This window comes from Colletotrichum paranaense (assembly GCF_030867605.1).
Source record: "Colletotrichum paranaense strain IMI 384185 chromosome Unknown Scaffold_1.1, whole genome shotgun sequence".
Classification (NCBI taxonomy): Eukaryota; Fungi; Ascomycota; class Sordariomycetes; order Glomerellales; family Glomerellaceae; genus Colletotrichum; species Colletotrichum paranaense.
This window is the reverse complement of record NW_026848959.1, coordinates 3909975-3932536: the sequence shown is the minus strand read 5'-3', so window position 1 is coordinate 3932536 and position 22562 is coordinate 3909975. Positions and strand designations below refer to the sequence as shown.

The 22562-nt window shown below is 52.6% G+C and overlaps 6 protein-coding genes across 6 annotated transcripts; 2 read left to right on the top strand and 4 right to left on the bottom strand.

Moving 5' to 3' along the window:
• Window positions 1-969: 969 nt before the first annotated feature.
• Window positions 970-3956, bottom strand: CPAR01_01370 (WD domain-containing protein; the record flags this gene model as incomplete). Its single annotated transcript, XM_060485659.1, has 3 exons — window positions 970-2732; window positions 2789-3558; window positions 3622-3956. The coding sequence occupies 3 exons, from the start codon at window positions 3954-3956 to the stop codon at window positions 970-972; spliced, it is 2868 nt and encodes a 955-aa protein (XP_060356516.1).
• A 363-nt stretch (window positions 3957-4319) lies between these two features.
• Window positions 4320-4903, top strand: CPAR01_01369 (RNA polymerase N/8 kDa subunit; the record flags this gene model as incomplete). The annotated part of the gene is made up of 3 exons (XM_060485658.1): window positions 4320-4642; window positions 4705-4791; window positions 4855-4903. Coding segments are annotated over 3 exons (459 nt in total), but the record flags the coding sequence as incomplete, so codon positions are not given.
• A 2994-nt stretch (window positions 4904-7897) lies between these two features.
• Window positions 7898-8111, bottom strand: CPAR01_01368 (uncharacterized protein; the record flags this gene model as incomplete). Its single annotated transcript, XM_060485657.1, has 2 exons — window positions 7898-7953; window positions 7985-8111. The coding sequence occupies 2 exons, from the start codon at window positions 8109-8111 to the stop codon at window positions 7898-7900; spliced, it is 183 nt and encodes a 60-aa protein (XP_060356514.1).
• A 2966-nt stretch (window positions 8112-11077) lies between these two features.
• CPAR01_01367 (uncharacterized protein) lies at window positions 11078-13654 on the top strand (the record flags this gene model as incomplete). Its single annotated transcript, XM_060485656.1, has 7 exons — window positions 11078-11298; window positions 11357-11573; window positions 11628-11726; window positions 11782-11883; window positions 11938-12094; window positions 12148-12550; window positions 12607-13654. Coding segments are annotated over 7 exons (2247 nt in total), but the record flags the coding sequence as incomplete, so codon positions are not given.
• A 710-nt stretch (window positions 13655-14364) lies between these two features.
• Window positions 14365-17741, bottom strand: CPAR01_01366 (uncharacterized protein; the record flags this gene model as incomplete). Its single annotated transcript, XM_060485655.1, has 7 exons — window positions 14365-15640; window positions 15700-15771; window positions 15892-16071; window positions 16329-16427; window positions 16626-16888; window positions 16940-17391; window positions 17453-17741. 7 exons carry the CDS (start codon window positions 17739-17741, stop codon window positions 14365-14367), a joined length of 2631 nt encoding a protein of 876 aa, XP_060356512.1.
• Window positions 17742-18921: 1180 nt separating this feature from the next.
• CPAR01_01365 (uncharacterized protein) lies at window positions 18922-19836 on the bottom strand (the record flags this gene model as incomplete). The annotated part of the gene is made up of 1 exon (XM_060485654.1): window positions 18922-19836. The coding sequence occupies one exon, from the start codon at window positions 19834-19836 to the stop codon at window positions 18922-18924; it is 915 nt and encodes a 304-aa protein (XP_060356511.1).
• Window positions 19837-22562: the final 2726 nt, after the last annotated feature.

Sequence of the window (22562 nt, the reverse complement as noted above, 5' to 3'; positions counted from 1 at the left end):
CTAGGAAGAAGTTAGGGAAGGCAATTTAAATAGGTAGATCGTCTATTGAATCGATTACTGTGTAGAAGATATCAGTGGTATGATTCGGATAACATGAATGCGAAGTCGCAGCATTTGGCACGCCGCTGTTCAGGTAAGCCGTCGTTTGAGCAATTGGGCAACGGGATGGCGTAATGCGGGCGGCGGGGCACTTTGCCGATCGGCTTGCCCCGCAGTTCGGCGCGGCGGGGTCACCGAATAACCGGCGCATTTTCACATTCCATCTGACCGCCCAACCCTCACCAGCGCCAATAACGCGAAAACGCGAAAGGGGTAAAACACCAGCCTCTACTGGCAGATACGGGGTCACGACACTGAAGGATACCATAAGTAGCTTATACTTCTTCATAGTTGTATTCATTCGCGATACTAAGACCAAGTGACCCCCAATATCTACTAATCCAAAATCACCTAAACACTAAAAAAGAGTTCACCACCGGTGTGGCTACATCTCTTGGTGCTCATGCTGGGATTCGAACTCGGGTACTCGCTAAGCCTGTCGTCGAGTAAGGCTGGTTGGCGTTAGAAATTTTGATCGTTGACCATAAACCACTCCACCAGCCAGCCAGTTTGACCTGACCCGTCGACCTAGACGGGCGCCTGCTGGCTGGTGACAGGAATGGGATTGAGGGGGTCTATATACCGTTCTGGTGACATGTATGGGAAGAGGAAGGAGCGATGAGCCAGGCGGTCCGGTCGTACGTGCCTGCCCTGCCTTACAGTCTATAAAGGTGTACAGACACAACGCATCCGTGATGAGGAGCACGCCAGTAGTGCGCGAAGAGCCTTGAACTAAAGGGAGTTGCCTAGTACTCGGGCCAAGTCAATCGAACATTTCCACAAGAAACCCTTGAAGATCCAAATGCTTTTACTACATTCTTCTATTATCGGGTATAATGCACATATTTTGACAACTTTTGTTTAGCCGTTTCATGATCCCAGAGGCTTCGTCGCCAATAAACCCGTAACCTTGTAGAACATGTCCTCAACCGAGGGCATGGCAAAAGCCGGCGCCGCATCAAACAGCTCGGCAAGTTTCTGCCTGTTGATGACGGCCGGTTGGGCGTCGTCATCATCCAAATCCATCTCTTCTCCGTTCGCAGCCTCCGTCTCCTGCTCATTGTCGCTGGCCATCTCCTCGTCCTGGATGGCGTCGTCGAGAACCGCGTCTGCGGCAACCGGCTCACCATCCAGCTGCATGTCCTCCAACGGCCTTGAGAGCGCGACGGCTGCGGGGTCCGAGGCCTCGGCGACTGACCAGAGTTGCGCCGCGTCATCGACTGCGACGAAGCCTGATGAGCTTCCGGTGGAGACAAGACTGGTGATACGGTGGGGGATGCGCCTCACGCACAGCAGCGCAGGCTCTTCCGGCTTGAAGACTGCGAGCTGCGAAGCTTGGCCGCCAGGTACGACGACGGCGAACGTCCGTGATTTACGGTCAACAGCCAAGTGACTGAATTCCTTCACTGCCGTGGCGTTGCGGCCGCTCGGCAGCTGGAGGCCGTACTGCAGCTCGTCGGCGACCACATCAAACACTCTCAGGTCATCCGAGAGGGTGATGATGTACGGGGAGAGAACCTGAAGGCGGCGAATGTGACCCTTCCACATGTTTTCCAGTGTCGACCTAATCTCACCAGTCTTGGTATCGATCACATAGATGCCGCCGTCGTTTGAGTGGCCAAAGGCAACAAAAAGCGTCGAGCCGTCCTCGGAAAAGCACAGGCTGCCGCTACGCTCTCCCGTCGTCTCTCCAGTGGTGGTCAGCGCATCAGCTCCCACGTTGCCTCCGAGACCCACGGCCACAGTGCATGACCACGAGTGCAAGACCTCGCCGGCGTTGTCTTTGGATGCGATACCATCTTGCTGCCTTGTTTTTGACTGCCATATCCGCGCCGTACCATCGTCTCCGAGGGTGGCGAATCTGTTCGTTGTGTGATCTGCTGCGAGCGCCAGGACCGTCTCTGGCCGACTTGTGACGTGCGGGCTGTTGATTCTGGAAGACAGGGCAAAGTGCTCTTCGCCAGCAGTCGCAGACCAGAATTTGAGATAGATCTCGCGCCTCTCTCTTACAAACTGCTCGCGCGCTTCTGGTGCCACCTTCTCCAGATCACGCTTAGGAGGTTGCCAGTCATCAACGGTCGCCAACCACCTGCCGTCTTGCGAGAACGAGACATGGGTTATACGAGGCTCTGAGATGGGGTTACCCTTTGACGTGATATTGACATCTGTCGGCTGGGTTCTTGCCAGAGCTTGCTTTGAGACACTCCGGAACGATTCCATATCGAATGATTGCAACAAAGGTGCTGACTGGATCTCGCCAGCCAACATCGACTGCTGGCCAGTTCCTGTGCAGACATACAGTCTTGATGGCTCGGCAGGATTCAGTGCCGCAGGAACTGGATGCCGCACCTCGTCGGAAACAGACCAGACACGCTTAACGAGCAAGTCTTTTGGCGTCGAGGTAAACCGGGCGGCGGACTGAATACCAGAGATGTACGTCGATGGCTTCATCTCAGCCGTGGACAAGACGATGGCAGAGTTGTCATCCAAGTGGATTGCATAAGATGCTCCAGTGGGGGACACAACGATGTTCTCGATACTTCCCGACAAGTGAGGGAGGAAATCCTTCTTGCCGGTATCCATCTGCCAGAGCACGAGGACATTTTCCGAACCACCTGAAATCATGTATTGACCTACAGCGCATGTTAGTGTTTGCAGATGATAGTCATTGGCGACTGAAAGTCCTCACCATCCTTTGACCACTTCACGCTGTGGACAGCCCTCCTGTGCCAGTGGAACTTGCGGCTCGTGAGAGCCTCTCTCTTAGATTTTGGCCCGTTGAGGTTCTGCAGTTTTCTGAGGATGTCGTCGTAAAAGTAGATAGCACCTCGGGCACCACCCGCAATCAGGTCGAGGACGAGGGAGTTGTCCTTGCTGTGTGTAACCCGGATGTCGAGGGCGCAGATAATATCGGTCGTATCGAACGTGAAGAACTCCCACTCGGACTCCGGCGTCAGTGTTCCAACGACGAGACCGTCCTTGGTAGCTCCGACAATGGTCTTACCATTGGGACTAGAGCGCAGTAAGTGAATCGCCTGATCGACCTGCTTCGTAGCAAAAAGGACCTCGGCGGTGGGCTGCTTGAAATCGGGGCCCGAGTATGCGACAACCTCGCCCTTGGCGTGCTTCTTCCCCTCCGAGACGTACAGGACCTCCGTTGTCTTCTTCTGTCCCTCGATTGATGCCACGGACAGGTCCAGCGCCGTTTGCGACTGGGTCCGGAACTCGTCATAGACACCGGTTCCCTTCTTCCAGTTCACCCGCCAGACCCTGCCGTCAGAACAGGCCACCCAGAGAAAATCGGGCTTAAGCTGCGACTGGCGCGTGGCCACGATCGTGGGTGCAGACGACTTCTCCGCGTATGTGTTTTGAACCACCGGGAGGGCGATTCTTCGGATCAGTAGTGACTCGGCCACTGAGTAGATTTGCAAGGATGTGTTGTAAGTGACGATCAGGTACCTGGTTCCCCTCATGTTAGACACCAGAAGTCGACCAAGAAACGCCTGCTGAGTTGGCACCTACTTCTCGTTCTCGGCAAAGATGGGATCGATGTCAGCCATTCGGCCGCCCATTGGCAGGGAAACCTGCCATCCCGCCTCCTGAGACTCCGTGTCGCCGAGCTTAACTAGCTCGGTCTCAATTTGGTCGTCGGTAAGGTTCTTCTGGAGCTGCGAAAGTACATTCAAGGCGCCGTCGCGGAGGTCGTCGGCGTCGGTGTTTCCGTTCTTTTGGCCATTTGCTTTGCCCGCCGTCTTTGTCTTTTGCCGAAGGCGCTTCGCCTGTCCGTCCCTCTCATTCTGCTCTCTCTTACGCTTCTTTTGGTCCTCCCGACTTCTCGGGGTCGAAGGGCCAGCCATTGTGTAGGTATAAATTTGCGCGAAAGCCGAGAACGATTTTCAAGTCCGGGCAATTGGAAGTCGCAAATATCTCGAGGCGAGGAGACAAGGAAGGAAAGCGGCGGCCTCGAGACTATTCTTCGTTCGGTAGTCTCTGGCTTTCAATCCTGCTCTGTTTCGCACACACGACCCTTCTTTCGTTCCTACTAAGAAAAAAAAAAAGTTCGAGAGTTCCAAAGAAATTTTGGTCCCGCCCAGTCGCCCGGCCATGCAATTGGTGGAGCTCCCCCACAATCAACACCGATAAGATAAGCAGCGGAGGAAATCACGGACCGACAAATTTTCTGTTCTCCCGCCTGGTCGCGCGCCTTCCACTGCGACAGGAAAGCCCCGGAAGTTTTCTTTGACGACGGCGACGACGATTTCGGAAGGCAACAGTCCCAGGACCTCAAACCACGCAACACCTCGAGAAGCGACGTACCGGAACCGTTACGGTCTCTCAGTGAACAAACGTCAAACTGCCACAGCTCCATTTCCGACTTTCTCAGGCACAATGATTATCCCCGTTCGCTGCTTCTCTTGCGGCAAGGTTCGTCGGCACAGATGATTGCATGCGATGGACGCCTGGTATCTAACTTCTGTTGTCAGGTCACCGGAGACCTGTGGGAGCGCTACCTCAAGCTCATCGACGACGGCATTACGGATGGGTGAGTCACCACGATCGCGATGCTGGATTGCGACACACGATAATTAACATTCACGTCAACAGTGACGCGATGGACCAGCTTGGCCTGAAGCGTTACTGCTGCCGCCGCATGGTCATGACCCACGTCGACCTTATTGAGAAGCTTCTCAAGTATGTATACCCTCGAGCAGCATGCGCCGAATCGTTTTTTCGGAAGCTTACAAACCCCTACAGGTACACCCCCGACGGTCGCAACGAGAAGAAGATGTCCTTGAACCCGTAAAGTGCTCGGGATGGATTTCACGAATTGGAGTTTTTGGAAAACATTGGCATTGCAAGGCGTTAGGGATTCTCGAGGAAGGCAGAGTACGCTGCGCGAATAGGAGAAAAGCTGTGCTCGAGCCGTGATGGAGCGTCAGCGAACATGTCCTTCAGTACAGATGGAAAGCTCCCGTCTCCGACTCCTACAGGCAGCGAGAACCAGCCACCTCAAAGCAAGCTCAGCAAGTGGTGGCAAGAGGCATGTCGATTGGCATCGAGACAATCACAGGCCCGGATGCAACCCCGCCACATGGAAATTGACCGTGGCTGCAATTGTACGCAGGAATGCTATCTCGGAAGGTCTCAATTCTCTCAGATGACTCTACTAGTCTTCACGTCGCTCGTCGCGTAATTAGACAGCATGCTGGGTCCTAATCAATGAGCTCAGCACCTGGTCGGTAGTACCAATTTGTTTGCTGGACGACCATCTGGTTTCCCACAGTGACAGCTCTTCGCGAGATCCCTCCAACAAAGAACGCAGCTATATCAGGCGACCTATGAAACAGGCATTCATATGTGTAGCAGTGTCACACCCCAACAATGTTTCAATGCTCTAGCAGAATGACTGGTTCTCTCCGAGTCTGAAAGCAGCGCATCACTTTGATCTAGCGGTCAAGGCAGAGGTAGCAGCCAGTAGGCAAAAGTAGCTTTCATGTCAGTCCGCCTAGCTGCTAATCGCTGACCACATGCGCCTTGCTGCAACAGCATATGGTGGGTGGTGAGACGGGGCTATATGGACGAAGAATATCAGTTCTAGCACAGCATGTACCGGCCAAAGAGCCTCCAGCATCTTGCCGGTCAGTGACGTTGTACAGCAGGCTGACCTTGGGGGCCAGAATTATACGCAAGGCGGAGTTCACCGATTGAACCTCCGCGATTGTCCTGGGCTCTGCAGAGAAACAGGCAGTCCGGGTACACGACCCGGGAGAGCCCAAGCCAATCTGCCGATTTCTGCCTGGTGCTTGTTTCGATTGTTGAATCCTGGTAGATGGTGCCCCATTCTTCCTCGTTTTTTTTCCTTTTCGCGTGATGCTCCAAGCACCAACGGGGACATGGGTTCAGCAAGGCAGCAGGTGCAAAGTGCTGTGCTGGCCGTGTAGCAGTGGCTAACATGAAGACCCGAGGGTCTGGGAATGGCGCAGTGGTGGTTTTTGCCGCGAGATGCACCAACCAGATTTCCTGAATGGGGCCATATCCGCCGAAGCTTTCATTTCGCGGATGGTGGTGATTTGTCACAGGACACAGGGTAGCTCCAACAAGCCTTGGTTTGCTGCACAGCGTTCAGAGTCTGGAGATACGTCCGCCTGGCCGAACTAGACTGACGCATATGCGGAACCGGAAGACCGCTCACAGATAAGCAAAACTTAGTGACAAAGACCCACAGCTCCATGGCATCGAGTTGTATTCGCATGAGTACAAAATTACTTTGGAATCCTGAGCTCGAGGGACTGGCGCAACCGCGAAAGGATTCGACTTTAGCGCGCAACTGCTACCGCGACTGGCTCTCCGGTGTCCAAAATACAGCATAACTCCAGCTTCCTACATGTCGTACAGAGCAAAGCCATACCGGATGGGGAGTCCTGGGCCGTAGAGAGCCCGCAGAGCTGCTTGTTGGCGCCTACGCGCGTTGAACTGCATGCGTGATGCGGTCGTGGCGTCAGGGATACCACGAAGCAAGCAGAGACCCCGGCTAGTCGCAGGCCAGCGTTCGGGAGGTGAGGGTTCACGGAGAATGGAGAGGGAAAAGATATCATACCATCCTTGGCTAGTAGTTGGTTCCCTTTCGTTCTTGATATCTGGAAAATGAGTTTGCCGCAGGCTTCGGCGATATTGACATCGTATCTGATCCTTCGAAGCGTGGAGGGGTGGTGGGCGAATAGTCCGGCCCCTCCATCGACGATCAGCAAACTGGTGCCCGGCCACGGATTCCTGGGTCCTGGAGGCTGGAGCTGCACACCCCACCGGGTCGCTGGGGTCGAGGTGGTTTGCTTTTACCAAAAGTCGTGCTAGCGCTGTGATCAGTCGAAGGCACCTACATGATAGCCAGGGCTATCACTGTACTAAAACGATGGCTGGGATGCAATTCTTCAAGAAAATGACGGCCTCAATGGACGATGAAAAGTTCGTGTTGAGGACCAGCAATGTTACGCCTTCCAGGTTCTGGGCAGTTTGCGAAGCCTACCAAGCGTACTTACAACGTCGATGAATTTACGAAGCGAGCTGTTGTCAGGTGATGAGTCTGTCTGCGAGACATCAACGGGTCGCCGGGGACCCTGACAGGGGCGGGGTTTCCTTGAGCAACATAATTGTTGGGATGCTTGGCCGGATCTTGTTACCCGTTTCTATGTAGCGATTGCCCAGGATAACTGACTTGGGTTTGACTTTTGAGATGTGTGTAGCCTACTCTGTACGCCAATCTCAAGGAAAAGTTCTCCAAGGCAAGTCCGAATATGTTTTGATGTAAGCGTACCTTTATTCTATGTATGCTACTTCAAATAGGCACAACCATCGAGTTGCAAGAACTGAGTCACAAGTTTGGATGTCAGGCATCTCCTACTCTGTCTTCCACAAGGAAACTGACCAAATACTCATTGCAACCATTGGACAGGCTGCTGCCTAGCTGCCTAGGTAGGTGACAGAGTCTGGCTGGCAAGATTTTCGAAGAAAGACTCGAACCAACAGCCAACGCAAAACCAACGGTGAAGGAGGGATATGTACCCGCCAGTAGGATTTGAAGCCGCAACGGACCCGGGCTTCCATCCAATCCCTACCACGGACGGTTTAAACAAACGGTAGGCTTGGGTGTGGCCTGTCACACCTGGTAGCGTGTGAATGAAGGTCGATCAGGGCCCACTCTGTGTCGAACGGTGCACCTCACTGCAGCATGGTGCCGCTACAAATTTCTCCCCCCCCCCCCCTCAATATCCGTAAGGTACTGAGGAAACGCCGTTCCAGATTATCGGAATCCGTGTTGCCATGAATAGAAAAGAGAAGCGGGGATTTGAGTACAGAGTACGAATTACATCAATGTCGAAACGCAGACGTCTGATGCGTGGCAGACACGTTGGGCTCGCGAAGAACTTGTTCTTATACCCTCCTACAACGATTAGCACTCTGTTGGTAGTACACACGATAGTGAAGTAAAGACTGGTGTATGAATAAGAGTACATCACCAACCACCTCTCTCTCGGGGTCTTACCTGATGAATGGTTAAAACCTGGCCCAATGTCTACTGACCGGATCAGGCCGATTGTCGCGGAGCAAACAGCCCCAGTCACACGGCTCAAGTCGGTTCTGACCATATGGCAGAGGTGTGGCTTTGTTTATTTGGGCGGCCGAGTGACTCCCACCACGCTTTTCCAAATTCTCGTCAAAAGTCGAAGGTACAGGTCGAGGAAGTGTTCGATTTCGTTGCTGGAGCCGGCAAATGAGTTTGTGGCCCACCGCAGCCTGCGCTGTTGAAAGTTGAAGTGAAGAGGTGTTAGGCGTCTGCTCCCAAATCCCAACGGAGCTCCCCCACCTCGCACACACACACACACACACACACACACACACATTCCCACCAGGGCGGCAAACAGGGACCGAGACTGGTAACGAAGACGTCCACGACAACGGACGGGCAGAGCCGTTCACAATCGTGCACGCGCATGTCACGGCCCCCAAATGCACAGTACATAAGCAACTCCAGGTAGCGTGACTGTGTTTCCCGCGTCTTCAATGACACGGCATCGTCAGATTGGCCCGCGAATCTCTCTGATGGGGGGACAAGAGGGCTTTAGAGGAGGTTGCGAGAGATATCCGCCCATCCATCCCCGATATGCGAGCAGGCACACTGCACGCAATCAGAAGAGGGACAAAAGTCCCAATTCAGACATGCAGGCCGCGGTTGATACCGTTGGGCCCAGCATACCGGCTCGGTCTAAACAACTTGTCGCCGCCGGCCTCAGTTTCGGTCAATCACGGAGGAAAGGGTCTTCTCTGTCTTGGACTCCAGATGATTCTGATACGATGGGTAGAAATTGGAATTGACGGGGAGGAATTCTCGTGAAAGTTGTCCCACGTCAGAGTCGAATTGAGGTATAAGAAAGCAAATCTTCGGTGAGGTACCTTGGCAGACAATACCTCAATGCCACCACATTCACTTCCATTTCGCCAGGTTAATTGGCAGTCTCGCTGCTCCGTACTACCCATGATCAAATACGTTCCTTCCATATATTCCTTCGTACCTACCTTACCTTACCTACTATACACCTGACGTTTAATTCCGCAAACAGCCATTGCCTGCCTCCAGGCCTGGAAGGGACGGCGGGGCGGTTGAGAACCAGCTGAGGAAGTTTCTCTCTTCCCTGCTATTTCCTTTGGAGCAGTGGTGGCTCTGGATCTTTCCTTCCCTCTTGGCCGGGCGCCCCTTGCCTTTCCATCACCCCTCCAAAGTGTAAGGCAAACCCCTCCGTCCTAAGTGGGGCCGTCAAGTGCAGGGGTCGGTTGTGGTTCACGGGCACGACTGGACGGAAGCGAGACCCACCTTTTGCTAAGCGCCGACGCCTGTCTGCTTCATGCAGCCCACAGCTCGACGTCGCTCTTCTCATCCACCGACACCACCTTGTGCCCAACTCTGACTGGTTGAACCCGTCAGGAGGTGCGCTGCTATGCCCATGGGAGAAGACGCGCAGCTGCATCTCTGACTGGTTCATCCATCGCCTTCTATGTACATGCTGCCCGGTGCCTGCCTTAACTAAGGTTGGCTCAAGTTCGTGGAGAATGGTGTATCCTAGTATTCCTGGGAACGAAGAAGGCGCAAAAGATGGTGGTGGTACCGCGGTGGTTGTCTCCGACTGAGGTGCGGCCGACCCAGCTCGCGGATTGGATCCCACCCCGCGGACCTCTCTTCTTTCTGGCCACCTCGGCCCTCTCTACTTCAACGATTTGACTTCTTAGCCTTCTTTCCCTTCGTCCTGTCGGATCACTCTCCTCTGCTCAACTGCCAGCGAACGCTACGACGATCCATTTCTGGTCTCCCCCTTCTGATTCATTCCCATGTGAGGTGCCTGTCCATAAGGCGGATCGGAACTAGGTCAACCATTCAGACAACACACAAATTTCTGACATTTCTGACTTGACTCTCCTCCACAACTCAAATCCAGCTTGTCTTGCTCCTTGAGAAGCACCGAGAACACCCATTCTTATTACTGCTGGTGGTCATCTTTCCCTGCAAATCATAACAATTTCTCGCCGTTCCGTTGGAGAGCTGGCTTCTTTCTTTACCCGTACCACCGAACCGCCCGCCTCCGTGCCACCTGCCGGGTGTCTGTACGGTGGACGTTGGACATCCACATCAACCGCGCCGTCTCGAATCAGCTGTCGCCTGCTCTTCTTCTGTCTGTCTATCTGCTTTTTCCATTCTGTCAACTTTCGCTTCTCTTGCCCAGCTGCCCGAGACCGCATAGACGACGGAGCCGTCAGTGGAGCCGTGCTAGTCACCCGTTTGGTCGAATCTTAGCCGCAGCTCTCTCTCAACCGCCCTTCCCAAGAGACGGGCATACTGCAGCATACCTACCTAAGCTTGGGTCGCAGAGACGAACGTACAGCTCTCAGCCTGATCTGGCCCTCTGAAATTCCCCAATTCTCTCCCAGCAAGGCCGTAGTCGCGTTGCCCCCAGGTTGAGCCAACTTGCCTTCCCCATATATTGTCCCTTCAATCGTCAGGATCGCTATTTGGGTACCCCTGCTGTCACAGTAGACCCGCCGCGACGCAGCGAAACCAAACCTGGCCCTGTCGATATTTCGCGTGAGCGAGGCACAGACACGGTCAGCTAGGGTCGGCCTGGAGCCACCCCGGTCTCCGTACCGTTACTCTTCCCAGCACTGAGGTAGCAGTAGGCACAGCTCCTCTTAAACTGCCCTCCCCACCCTCTCGCTCTCGAGCTTCTTCACTCTCGAGCCTCTATCGCTAGTCTGGAAGCTTGATGATCTCCGGGCCGTCGTCTACGAGACCTTCCAGCACAGCTTTATTCCTTCGCCTCGACGGCCTCTAGGATCACGACCAACACCATTTAACCAGTGCGGCCCAGGAGTAGACCCAACCGACCAGAAAGCAAACTGCGTGGGGCACCCGAGGCATTCTCGACTTTGAAAGCCGCCGAATACCAGTCTGCTGGACAGCCCGGCCGACTTCCATCACTACCTGCGTCGGTGCCGGAAGGTTATCGCATACGAACGAGTCGAGAGACTGACGATGGCACTCGAAGCCCCCCTCCGGTCGTCTATCGGAAGTCAAATATCTGCTTATTCCCATCACAACGATATGTCTGTCTCATCTCCCGACAACGGTTCTTTTCAATCCCCTTTCGCCAGCATGTAAGCAATTATGGTCGTACGGTGTCGTTGTAGTTCCCAAGCTTATATGTGGGTATAGGTCTTCGAACGCCTCAGATCACTCCGGCCGCAATTCTCTGCGCCCCAACTCCATTCAGAGAGTTCCGTCGACAAATTTGAACTTGATGAGCCCGAGCGATATTGTTGGACCTTCACCAGTCACTTCAACAGGTACTGAAACAACAGAAATCGAGGACGAAGAGGCGGAGGAGGTTCAGGCCCGGCCTAATGTTACCAATCCGGCACCACATCCTCAGGTTAGTCTTCTGGATGCCATTCCCAAGGCAGGCAGCGTGACTGACCCATCGTAGCTCATGATGCTCTCGACCAACATTCCCGATCATTTGCGGCAGAGTAGCAGTGAAGAAGCCGTATCAGTCATACATGCGCCGGAAAGCTTCCATAGCTGGGTAAGTATCTCATGGAAACTCTTTCCCAAACAGGCAGAGAGTAACCTTGGGACAGGCCTCTACGGAGCCGACAGTAAAGCCGGATCAAAGCAGCACGAGATCATCACCCAAGACCGATACAATGAGTCTTCCATCCGTCACTGATCATGCAATTAAGGTACGGCTGCCTAAAAGCTTCACCTGAAGCCATTCAAGTACTGAGCTAGAACAGTCGAGATCCCCTGGACTGCCTACACCACCTCCTCTCTCCACAGATATCCGGCCCGTTCGGTACAGTCTAGACAGCGCCACACCACGCGCGCAAGACCTCCACGACATGCTTAATGAGTCGTCCCGGCTAAGGTCTAGCAGCACAAGCAGCCTTGAAAGTTTGTATATTCCACACACTCATCCTACGACTGAATGGGCTAACGCGAAACAGAAATCGACGAGGCTAGAGAAGTAGAGACCGATACCGAAAATTACGACGAAGAGCCCTTCGCTACCCCTGCCTTGCCTCAGGAGGATTCGGAAATCAGGGCTCTACGAACCGCTCTCCAAGAGTGCTGGACATTGTGTAACACGTTAGCGAACTTGAGCTCGATTCATCGAACACGGATGTTCAATAGCTCAGGTACTCCCGATGCTCACGAAAAAGCTTGGATGGCGTGCTGGAGGCTTTGCCAGCGCCTTTATGACAACCGCGACGAAGACCACTATGATCACCACGTGCGAGAGAATCTCGATCATTGCCGAGACTTTTGCCAGTCCCTTTTCGACGTCCGGCAGAGGAAGGATGAAGTTGCTGATTCTGTTTTGAGAGTCAGTTTTGAACTGAATAACCAGTGAGTCCATTCCAGAGATCCACAAGGGTTGGACAAATTAGCTAACCATGATCCAGTCTCTATAGCGCTCAGGACATCCAGAACCTCCCAGAACCCTTCCGGGAGCGTACTTTAGATTTCTATATTACTCTTTGCCATCGATTGATGAAACAGCGAAGCGAATTGGCCGATGAGACGGACTCTTTGTTGAAGGCGTGTTGGTCACTTGCCGAGATGCTTTTCAGTCTGAGACAGAATAAGCGTGACGGAAGAGCTCCTGACGAGGAGCTCTTGTGTTCCGCGGTACAGGCATGCTGGGAGCTTTGCGACCTCTTCAGAGACGGGTGGACTCAAGTGCGGCCAGACCGAAACACCCCACGACCGAGCCAGACGAGCTTCTTCGGCCATCAGCAGCAGTATGATCAACCTGCTCGAGGTGAGAGCAGAGCGTCGAACCGATCATCATACTCAAAGAGGGAAAGTCACAAAAGCCTGACCGAGGAACGGCCACGGAAGCCGCCACCAGTTCCTGAAACTCCCGTGACCGAATTTGAAGACACGCCGATCTCTCCAGAGAGCTCCTCACCCCGAGTGCCAAATATTCTTGTTCTAGGCACAACATCTGACAGCGGACGTGGGGGACGGTGGTCAAGCAGCGCTTCGCAATTGTCGAGCTACTCGCAAAGCAGCAACAAGACATCAAGCACGGCAACAACGACTACGGCAGGCGAGGACAGCAACAGCAACCGTATCAAAGCCCTCGTCATTAAGGCTGCCATGAACGTTGGCTTTACTCGAGACCCGGCTCTTGACAGTAAAGCCGAGAAGTCAGCTCTCCAAGCCTTTGTCAAGCATATGCCCACGGGCTCCTTCGGGTCCTTGCCTGCGCACTCGACACTTTTACAGTACTACAAGAACCTTGTGCATGCCGATTCGGCGTTCAGGGGATCCTCGCTGCTTCCGGCCCATGGCAAACGTATCTCGGCGCATGACCTGGCCAAAAGCGTTCACTACATGAGCCAAAGATCTAGCCAGTATATATTCTTGCGCGACCTGTACAGGCTCGTGTTTGGCTTCCCACCAGAGGAGGGCGAGTCGAGGAAATCAACAACCATCGTGGTCTGAACGCCTACTTTCCCTCAAATCTTGTCCCATTTCTCTTGTTTTGATTTTTTTTCCAACTGCATTGTTCTTCGGGGTTTCCCCACGAAAACCACTATTACAGCCTACTTCACCACCCTCACAAGGCAGAGCAAAGCGGGTAGGTCGATTGCGAAGAAAAGTCTGCTTGGAGAGGCCAGAGTTTCAAGCAAACGCACACATACACACAAACAACATGCAAAACAACACACAACATACCTGGGGGAGAGCGCCCGTCTGTTCGTTTCTACTGCACTAGATACCCATCGTGGACGGATTTTGGCGCTGGGAGCTTGGACAATGGGAGGCTAGAAAATCGTGCGTCTTTTTCAATGTCGTTATGAGAACAAGGCAGGCTGGGAGCGTCGTTCGTTACATTACATGTCACAATGGATATTGTGGCCAATCTGGGAGGAAATCATCTTATAGTCTATGTCGCAATGACCACCAACCACCTATCTATTTATTCGCAAGCTACCGTGCCTGCGTACCGAAGGTCCAAATATGGTGAGTTCATTGTCGAAGAGGAGTTTGTCGAAAAGGAGGAATCTGCTGAAAAAGGGAAGAAAGGGGGTATCGTATTGGAAAGTAGGCAAGGTGTTATGTGATGCTTCGTTGCGTTCTAGGCGACAAAAATTGTATGTGAACTGTGACTCAGAGATCGTATGCAAGAAGGAAAAATGCGGATCGCAGCTCTACTCGAGAGGACCAAAGAACTGCTGAGAATAGTCGGCATGGCCCTGTGGCTCTGCACTGTACATGAACAGTTCTTCCCACTCGGCATTGCTCACGTTGTTCCAGTCGACGCTGATGCCGCCAGAGAAGCTAGCGACGTTCTGGCCTTCGATTTGTTGCTGCGCAGAAATTAAGGCTCCGGAATCTTGGTATGTTCCGCTGCCACTGGCCATCAACTCAACATATGCATAAGGTGCAGAAGTTTGGGTATACTGTGGAACGAGCAGATCTAAGTTGAATCCCAGTGCGGTATTATAACCAGTCACACCCTGCCAGGTGCCTGATTGGTTACCCCAGAAGTTGCTCTCTTCCTCGTTGTAGGGTGCTTCCCATGGCGCAAATTGCGTGGACTGGAAGAAGTTGAGGCTGGGGCTCGCAGATAACATCGTTGGGTCTGCCCCTGTCCACGTGGGAGCAGCTGATGGATCTGGTTCTTGGAACATAGCATTCTCGAAGTTGACGGTGCTATAGCCAGATGGGTCCATCGGGCGATCGAGCTGTGCGGAAAACGAGCTGTCAGTTGTTGGTCCTTGAGGATATTCATTGTCGATGCTATTGAGAAGCTTTGTCAGGGGTGACAAACTGGGGTCTCTCTCCGCATGCACATGATCTGTGCCCATTCTCAGATTCTCGGGGGTTACAGGGACTTCGGAAAGATTGACATTGAGTAGGTTCAACGCTTCATCATCATGTCCGGTCGTCTGGGGTGCGTTGTTGTTTGGCATCGGGGATATATACTGAGCAGGGAGCTCCTGGGAGTATGTCTCCTGCGGCTGGGTCTTCAAACGCTTCGGAAAGCTCTCTTGAGGTCCTTCAAGCACTGGAGGAGATAAGCCTGAATCCGGGGCTGTGATCGATCCATCACCCGCTTCCTCAAGCTCATCCCGCTTTCGCTTCTGCACTGTAGAAGGGAAGAGCATTTGCTCGTAGTGCTGCTGAACAGGCTGTACACCATACGGGCGGTCGGGATTCTCCTCGAACACCTGCAGAATCTTTTCGTGTGCAGCAGCATACTCCTCTGCGTCGATGCGCGCCTGCTCATCCTGCTGTACCTCGTCGGAGGACAAAGCCAGCTTCCCGGGAGCCTCTGAGGGAGAATTGTATACATAGCTTGCCAGGACCTGCAGCATGTGATCCTCAGAGACTGAATCATCCTCATTCGTAGAAGATGTGAAGGATTGATCGTTTTGATTGTTTTGATCGTTTTCGCACTGGATGGGTGCAACCATTGCTTCCCTAAGTTGATTAAAGTTAGTAACTTGGGTCACGTCTCCCGAGAAGCTGAACCGACTTACTGCCATGGGGATGGAACAGCAGTCTTTCTATTACCGCCATTGTCCGGGACCTGTCCATTGATCATTGCCGTGCTGCCAAAAAATTATGAGAAAGTGGCACTCTTCACGTTTTTCCAAGCAAAGAAGGAGAGAGTAAGGGAGGCGTAGGCCAAAAGGTAATAGTGAAAGGGCCCATCGAGGGAGGAAACTTACCCGAATTCAGGATCATGGCCATATTTGGCTCTGACGTATTTCAATTGAGCCATGGTGAGAGTCTTGCTGAATCGCTGTTCGTACTCGCGCAAGGTGTCCTTATGATCCTTGTCCTTGACGAGGCTGTGATGGAGAATGAAGATAATTTCTTCCTCAGTATAGGTGATTTGACCAACCATCCTTAAGGTTAGTCGTTTGTTTGCTGTATTTGAAGGTGTCTCAGGTGCATACCGAGAGGCCGTGTATCGTGGATAGGATAGCTTGGGTTGGATTGTTTGGGACAGTGTGTGAGAAGAGGAAGAAGATTTGTGTGAAGTTTGGAAGTTTGGAAGTAAGGAAGCGAGGAGAAAGGACCGTAGGAGAGTGATCCACGAGTTTTCTCAGAGGGAGGGACGAGTGATTTTTGCAGAGGCAGTGATTCAGGGCCACAGATATACATAGAAGATGGAAGGAGGTTCTCCTGGGGGAAGGAGCCTCCCGTGAGCTGGACACGCGGCACGGCAACGGGTTGGGACGGACGGTGAAGTTGGTTGCACCTGATTATTGTATGTCAAGGCATCAGAGTCACCTATCATTGAATTCTGTTTTGTCTAGATCTAAATCTAAAATGCGAGGGCTGGCCTATGCCATTATCCATCGTCTAATCTATGTCTTGAGTCGTCTTCAAACTCGATCATTTCGCCGATTGCGCCTCTAGTATTCATATTTTCTGCTTGCGTGCAAAGATTCCCCACCAACAAGTCACGTCGGTGCCCTCCTTGTCTTCACCCCAGTCATCCTGGCCATCGAGTGTTCCTTCCTCAATGCATAGTAGAGGGTTTTCCTGGCTTCCCATAGCATCTCGGAAAGCCTTGAGAAGCTTTTTGGTGGTTTCGTCTCGTAGCGGGACCATTACAACTGCGCGAGCATCGTCTGCAATTGATAACTGCTCAGAAAAAGCACCTGCCAGAAGCCCTGGATGACAGTCGTCGTAAAGGGGGTCAGCAGCGAGGACAACCTATGGGCTAGATTAGTAGTCTCTCCGTAGCAATTTTCAATAGTCACGTACCTTGAACTGGTTTCGTTTGCCAAAGAGATCTTGATCAACTTCCTCATCCCCTGAGCCACCCCAAGTAAGTGCACCAGCGTTCAATGAACCTCCCAGCTTCTCCACCGTGGCACGGTTGGCCTCGACGTTATGGCAAAGATTCGACATGATGTCTGGCAAGTCGCTGAGAATTACATGAGCCTTCCACAGAGCTGCCGCCGCAAGTCCAAGTAGGCCTGTGCCAGAACCTAATTCCAAGATAGATGGCCGCGGCTCGCCCAGAGATTCGTCAAAGAGCCGGAAGAGAGCTGTCGAACCAATAGATGGCAAGTGCTTGGCGAGAACGTAAGAAGACCCCCAGGTCTTGAGACCAAGTGAGTCGCCGGTCAGGGGCGGCTCCCGGATGATGAGCTCAAAGGTCGGCGTGAGGTCCTCTTCTCTAAAGGGCCATCGCCGAGTAATCTCGCCCATGGCTACGTGCGGCATTAGAGGCTGCGCAGTTCAGGGAAGGCAGCAGTCATTGTCAACACGTACCGGTTCTTCCACATCGTTCCGTCATCCTGCGGCTAGCCTCTGACCAGACTTCCTCCTTCTTGTCATCGTCCTCAATCCAGGAGAGGCCGCTCTTGATGATGGACGATAGGTACATCGTTACTTCGCGCCGGAAATACGCCGTGGCCTCTTGTTCATGAATGATATCAGATCGCCTGCGCTTGTGACTCCATACCGGAGGGCTAAGTTCCAGTTGCTTCAGTGTGCTGAGTAAGTCATCACTTGACGGCTTTTGCCACATCTGCGGGAAGTCCTTCGGTTCGAGTATCATGATTGCGGATTAAGAATCTACGTGCAGTCGTATACTATGAACACCTGAATTCGGTAGAATTCGCATCAAAAGAGAAGAAAATTAAGCAATAACGTTGATCAGAAGAGGTGCGTCGTCGACGGGAAAGTGAGAAGGGGGACATGTGCCTCAGCGTCACGGAAATTTTGTGCAGCGGTCTGGACCTGACCAAAGACCCCATCGCCAATACAAAACCAAAGGGACCTCACGCAGGAACCACAGCGGCAGGGCGATAAGGATCCTTATCGCTAAGCTTCGGGACCCATAAAACGTGGGATCCAGATCTGGCAGGTGGGGGGTTGCTTCGAGGGGTCTTTCCTTCCGAAGGTACCTGCCAGTCCAGCTCACTGATTGGTTAGCCTCATTTGCAAGGCTGCCGCCAAAGACCCTTGCAACCCCACGTCACAAAAAATTCATATATAAAGCGCCAATTTCCGCGCAGAGTCTGACTCCTCTTCTTGTTCCCCTTCTTCAAGCACCGTCCTCTTCAACGCTGCGTTTCTATGCTACGAACGGAGAGATGTACGCGCAAGCGGAAGTCTCTCATTCTACCAAACTGGCATATGAGAAATTCGGAGTAACTTCTTCACACCACTCACCCAATGTCGCCTGCCTAGTGCGGGATGACGGGTCTGCCCGCGAGGGTCTGGCGTGACTTCACGTCTGCAATTGGCATCAGAAAAGCAGGGCCCGGGCCATTCTCATGTATACCCTAATTCCCTCTGGGGAGAGGGGGAAGATGAGCTCTGGACTCGGTGTCCCTATGGGAGAGCCGTTGCGAAAAGATTGTGCAGAGCACTTGAGTGCGATACGCAGCGTCTGGATCCTGGCTGGCTTCTGCTGGCCAGGGACTTGACAATTCAATTCCGATCATTCTGTTGAGGACGGTGCTTCATCTTTTTTTCTTCTCAGGTAAGATACATCTTTTTTTTGCGGTTTCGGCTTCGTGAACCAAGGATACTACTGACGAAGAAATATGCCCTCCTAACAATGTAGTCTATGTTTCCCTTACTTCACCTCAAACTCCGACCTTGACCGACACATTTACCGCAGACGCCAATCGCCAACTTCCACGTCAGCCAGTACAGTACAATTCCAGCAAGAAGCGATCGACGACGCATTAGGATTTGACCATTGCCTACCGCATCACTCACGACGGGCTCTAAGATCCCGACTGTTGCCCTTCGTTACTAGCGGTCCAATCTGGATCTTTGGACTTTGTGCTTCCCATGCTTCTAGCCGGCAATTTAGATAGCACGGCTCTCCAGACGTTAGAAGTGGTATCGGCCAGACTCCGAGCTCTATCGAGGCGCTCCACCAGATCTTCGCAAACGAGATTCTCCTCTGGGGCCTTTGCGGCCAGGTCGACGATATCCCTGACAGCGTCAACGACCACCTTGAATTGGCCCTCGGCGTCTGGTGATTTGTCGTCAAAGCCTGAAGCTGGCGGCGAGTTCTTCATCTGAGCGCCTTCAAGTGACTGCAAACATGTCTCCACCTGCGCCATTACTGCATCGAAGTTGAGCGGCGGCGGCGATCTTTCCCTGTCCGCCTCCTTCTTGCCTTTCTCTGCATCCTTCGATATCATGTCGACCCATATCTGATTCCTTGTCGCTGGGCCGGACTCCTTGATTTTCTCCACCTGCCCCAGGAACTTTTGGAACGCTGCGTCGTAGACCTCGTGTGCAATTTCAAGCTGGTCATGTGCTTGAACTAGCAATAGCCTGATTTGAATGAGGCGATACTGGCGGGACCGGACAGCGGCCTCACGGTCTTGCGGAGCCTGCTGAACGAGCGAGAGGCTTGCCACGGCTTTCTGAACGCGCTCAGTTTCGTCTTCGCTGCTTTCGCCTCGACGGCGACCGCGTTCCCTGGCTCCGGAATTGTCATCTCGGTGTCGACCACTCGATAAGGGGCTCATGGTCGGTGAGGATGCCCGTTCGTGCGGCGGCCGCACGTAATAGTCCGGCGCGAGATATGCCTCAATCTCAAGCGGCGAGGGCGGCGGCGGGTATCGCGCTGGGTAGGGCCTTCGTGGGCTGTAGTGGAAAGGAGGATCGTACAGGTTACGAGACATTGCACGTTGTGGCAAACTTGTTGGTGACGTTGGTTCGCAACAGAAGCTTGAGATTGCTTCCTTTCGAAGTCCAAGAGTCTCCGGCTGGGAGCGGTGATATGGGGGGAGCTATCTGACATATTTGAATGGCTGGAGATACTCTGCCATCCTGCGAACGATCCTGTTTCTTTCTTCTCAGGCTAGATGACCACAACTTGGATTTCCATCATGTGAAAGAAGTCTTCAGCTGTCGAGAAACGGGAGTCCGCACGTCGATTTTCTGTAGCTTGGCATTGTATTGGACACAAAGACAAACCGCTCTCTGCGCCTTTCTTTCATCTTGCAAGTTCCCACTCGTCTTTGTTTAGGCAATGCTGCATATTTGCCCTTCTTGTTGATAAGGCTCAGGTACCGGACCATTATCTGTCTATTTGCATTTCCACCCTCGGAGTTCCTCAACTCAAGATAAGTGAGAAGACCCGCAAACTAGCTTTTCGGACATATATCTGAAGGGAATCTGTACATCTTTCTCTTGTCAATGCTTGAAAGTCAGCTTAGTCTTCAACACAAATCACATAGAATCTGAGACCTTCTTTCACAATGGACCACCCCATCTCAAACAAGCCTGCCTTTTTCGCTTTTGAGCATTGCATATCAGTAGCGGCATAGCCGACCAAGGATGACGTGTGATCTCCCAGGTAAAGTTTTCGTGACATTACAACATCGGACACCGGGTGGCAACCGCCACACCTCCAAACAAAACAAAACAGACAACCCCCGACCCCGGGAAAGGCTAAATAGGAATAAAACCCAACGGCGGGCGGGCCGGGAGCCGCCGGCGTACGTGTGGGGGTTCTGGAGGCTGGAGCATTAGCTTGGCAAACCCGGGACTCCTCCTCCACCTCCCACACCTTCCGGTCCCCCCGCTATTACGGAGTACACTAAGTAGAAATGTGACTTGTAGGTACGGAAAGGAAAGGTAAGTTTGTGACTTCATACCCGTCAGCCTACCAGCACATCGAAGGATCGTAGAGGAACAAGCCCGCCCATTCAAGCTTTTCCTGTCTCTTTGCTGGACAAAAACCTCGGATAAAGCGTTTCATAGGGAAAGGGTCACTGATGCCTTTGGTGGCGTACATTCCGATTTTGATTTGCTTTTTTCCCCCCCAAAGGTTTTCACTTTCTTCATTGGGATCCTACCTGCTGCAGGACAGGATCGCAGGATGCGGGTGGGCAAAGCAAACCACCAAGTTTGCACATAAGGTGCCTTAGAGATAATTCATTTTCTGCTAAACTCTTTATGGGGCAAAACCCAATCTGTCATCTGGCTTTGCTTGTTTGCCTGCAGGGAAGACTAGATCTGGATAGCGGGAAAGAAGAAAGAAAGAGAAGGAACAAATGACAAGATCGAGAGACATGCGTAGGTATGTGTGAGGTTCTTGGATTCCCCCCCCCCCCCCTCCTATCCCCATCTCCAACAAGATCTGGATCAAAAGTTGAGGCGTTGAGACTTGAGAGCCTCGTACGCAGCTTATTGAGATGCTCTCCTCCACGAAAGAAACATTCAAGTTTTCCCCGTGGTTTGAAGCGACGAGGAACAAAAATGCTCACGTAAGGAAGGTCTCTACCATGTAGGAAAGCAAAGTACCAAAAGCCGGGATCCTCCCCCCCCCCCCCCCCCCCCCCCCCCCCCCCCCCCCTACCCCCCCCCCCCAAAACAAAAAAAAAAAAAAAAAAAAAAAAAAAAACAACAACACAACCCAACCGCCCTCTCCTTTTTCTTTTTCCACCCCCCCCCCCCCCCCCCCCCAAAGCACTCATCTTCCTGTAACCCCGATTTCTAAGAACAAAAAGAAAACAAGCAAAAATACTAGAACAATCCATTTCCGCTGACACATCTTCTTCTTTTCTTGCTTTGCCCACCCAAACCCCGAGAGCAAATCTCTCAATACCCATTTTAATGAATTGCGGGGAGCTCTGGTGGAGTCGTAACCTCCCTCCCAAGCGGAAACTACCGCTGGTCCTGCGGAACAACGGGTGAGAATTTTGGGAAGCCGCCTCCATGTCACGATGCAAGCAAAGGCAGGTCAGGTCAGATCAGATCAGAAAACCTCGCAAATCATCACATCGGTCATTTTCTTCCTCCACAAATGTAAGTATCTCAATCATGAAAAGCACCAGCCTGGCAATCGTCGCGTGCCAAAAAAGAAAAGAAAAAGTATCTGTACGGATATCCGGCCCCGTATTATCCAGAAAATGGAGGAGAGATGAAGGAGTAGGCGCACGGCCGTTTTCGACAGGACAAACAGCCAAGGATTTGCAGGTCTGCAGCCAGGGGGCGGGGGTCCTGTCATGACGTTGACACCCCGTATGAACAACCGCCGCCTCGTTTCTCAGCATTCGTAAGGATACACCGCATCATCACTGCTGTCGACTCAAGCTGCGGGTATCACCAGGACTAGTAGTCTCAATTCAAATCAACCAGTCATAGTCAGGCAATGTAATCGTTCAAATGACTTTCATTTGGATACTGTTCTGTTTTGTGTAGCTGACTACCACCTGGTATCGATCAAAATGAAGAAGACAAGAAAGTGAGTATCTCCAAAAGGGAAATATTCCTGGCCCGCATCCACGGTTTACCAGTTGGCTGGTTTTTTTTCCAGAGTCCATGCAATCCTATATGCTGGTCGCCAATGCCCGTTCCGTCCCCTATGATGCAATCCCAGCCCAGGTGAAAAGAAAAGGAA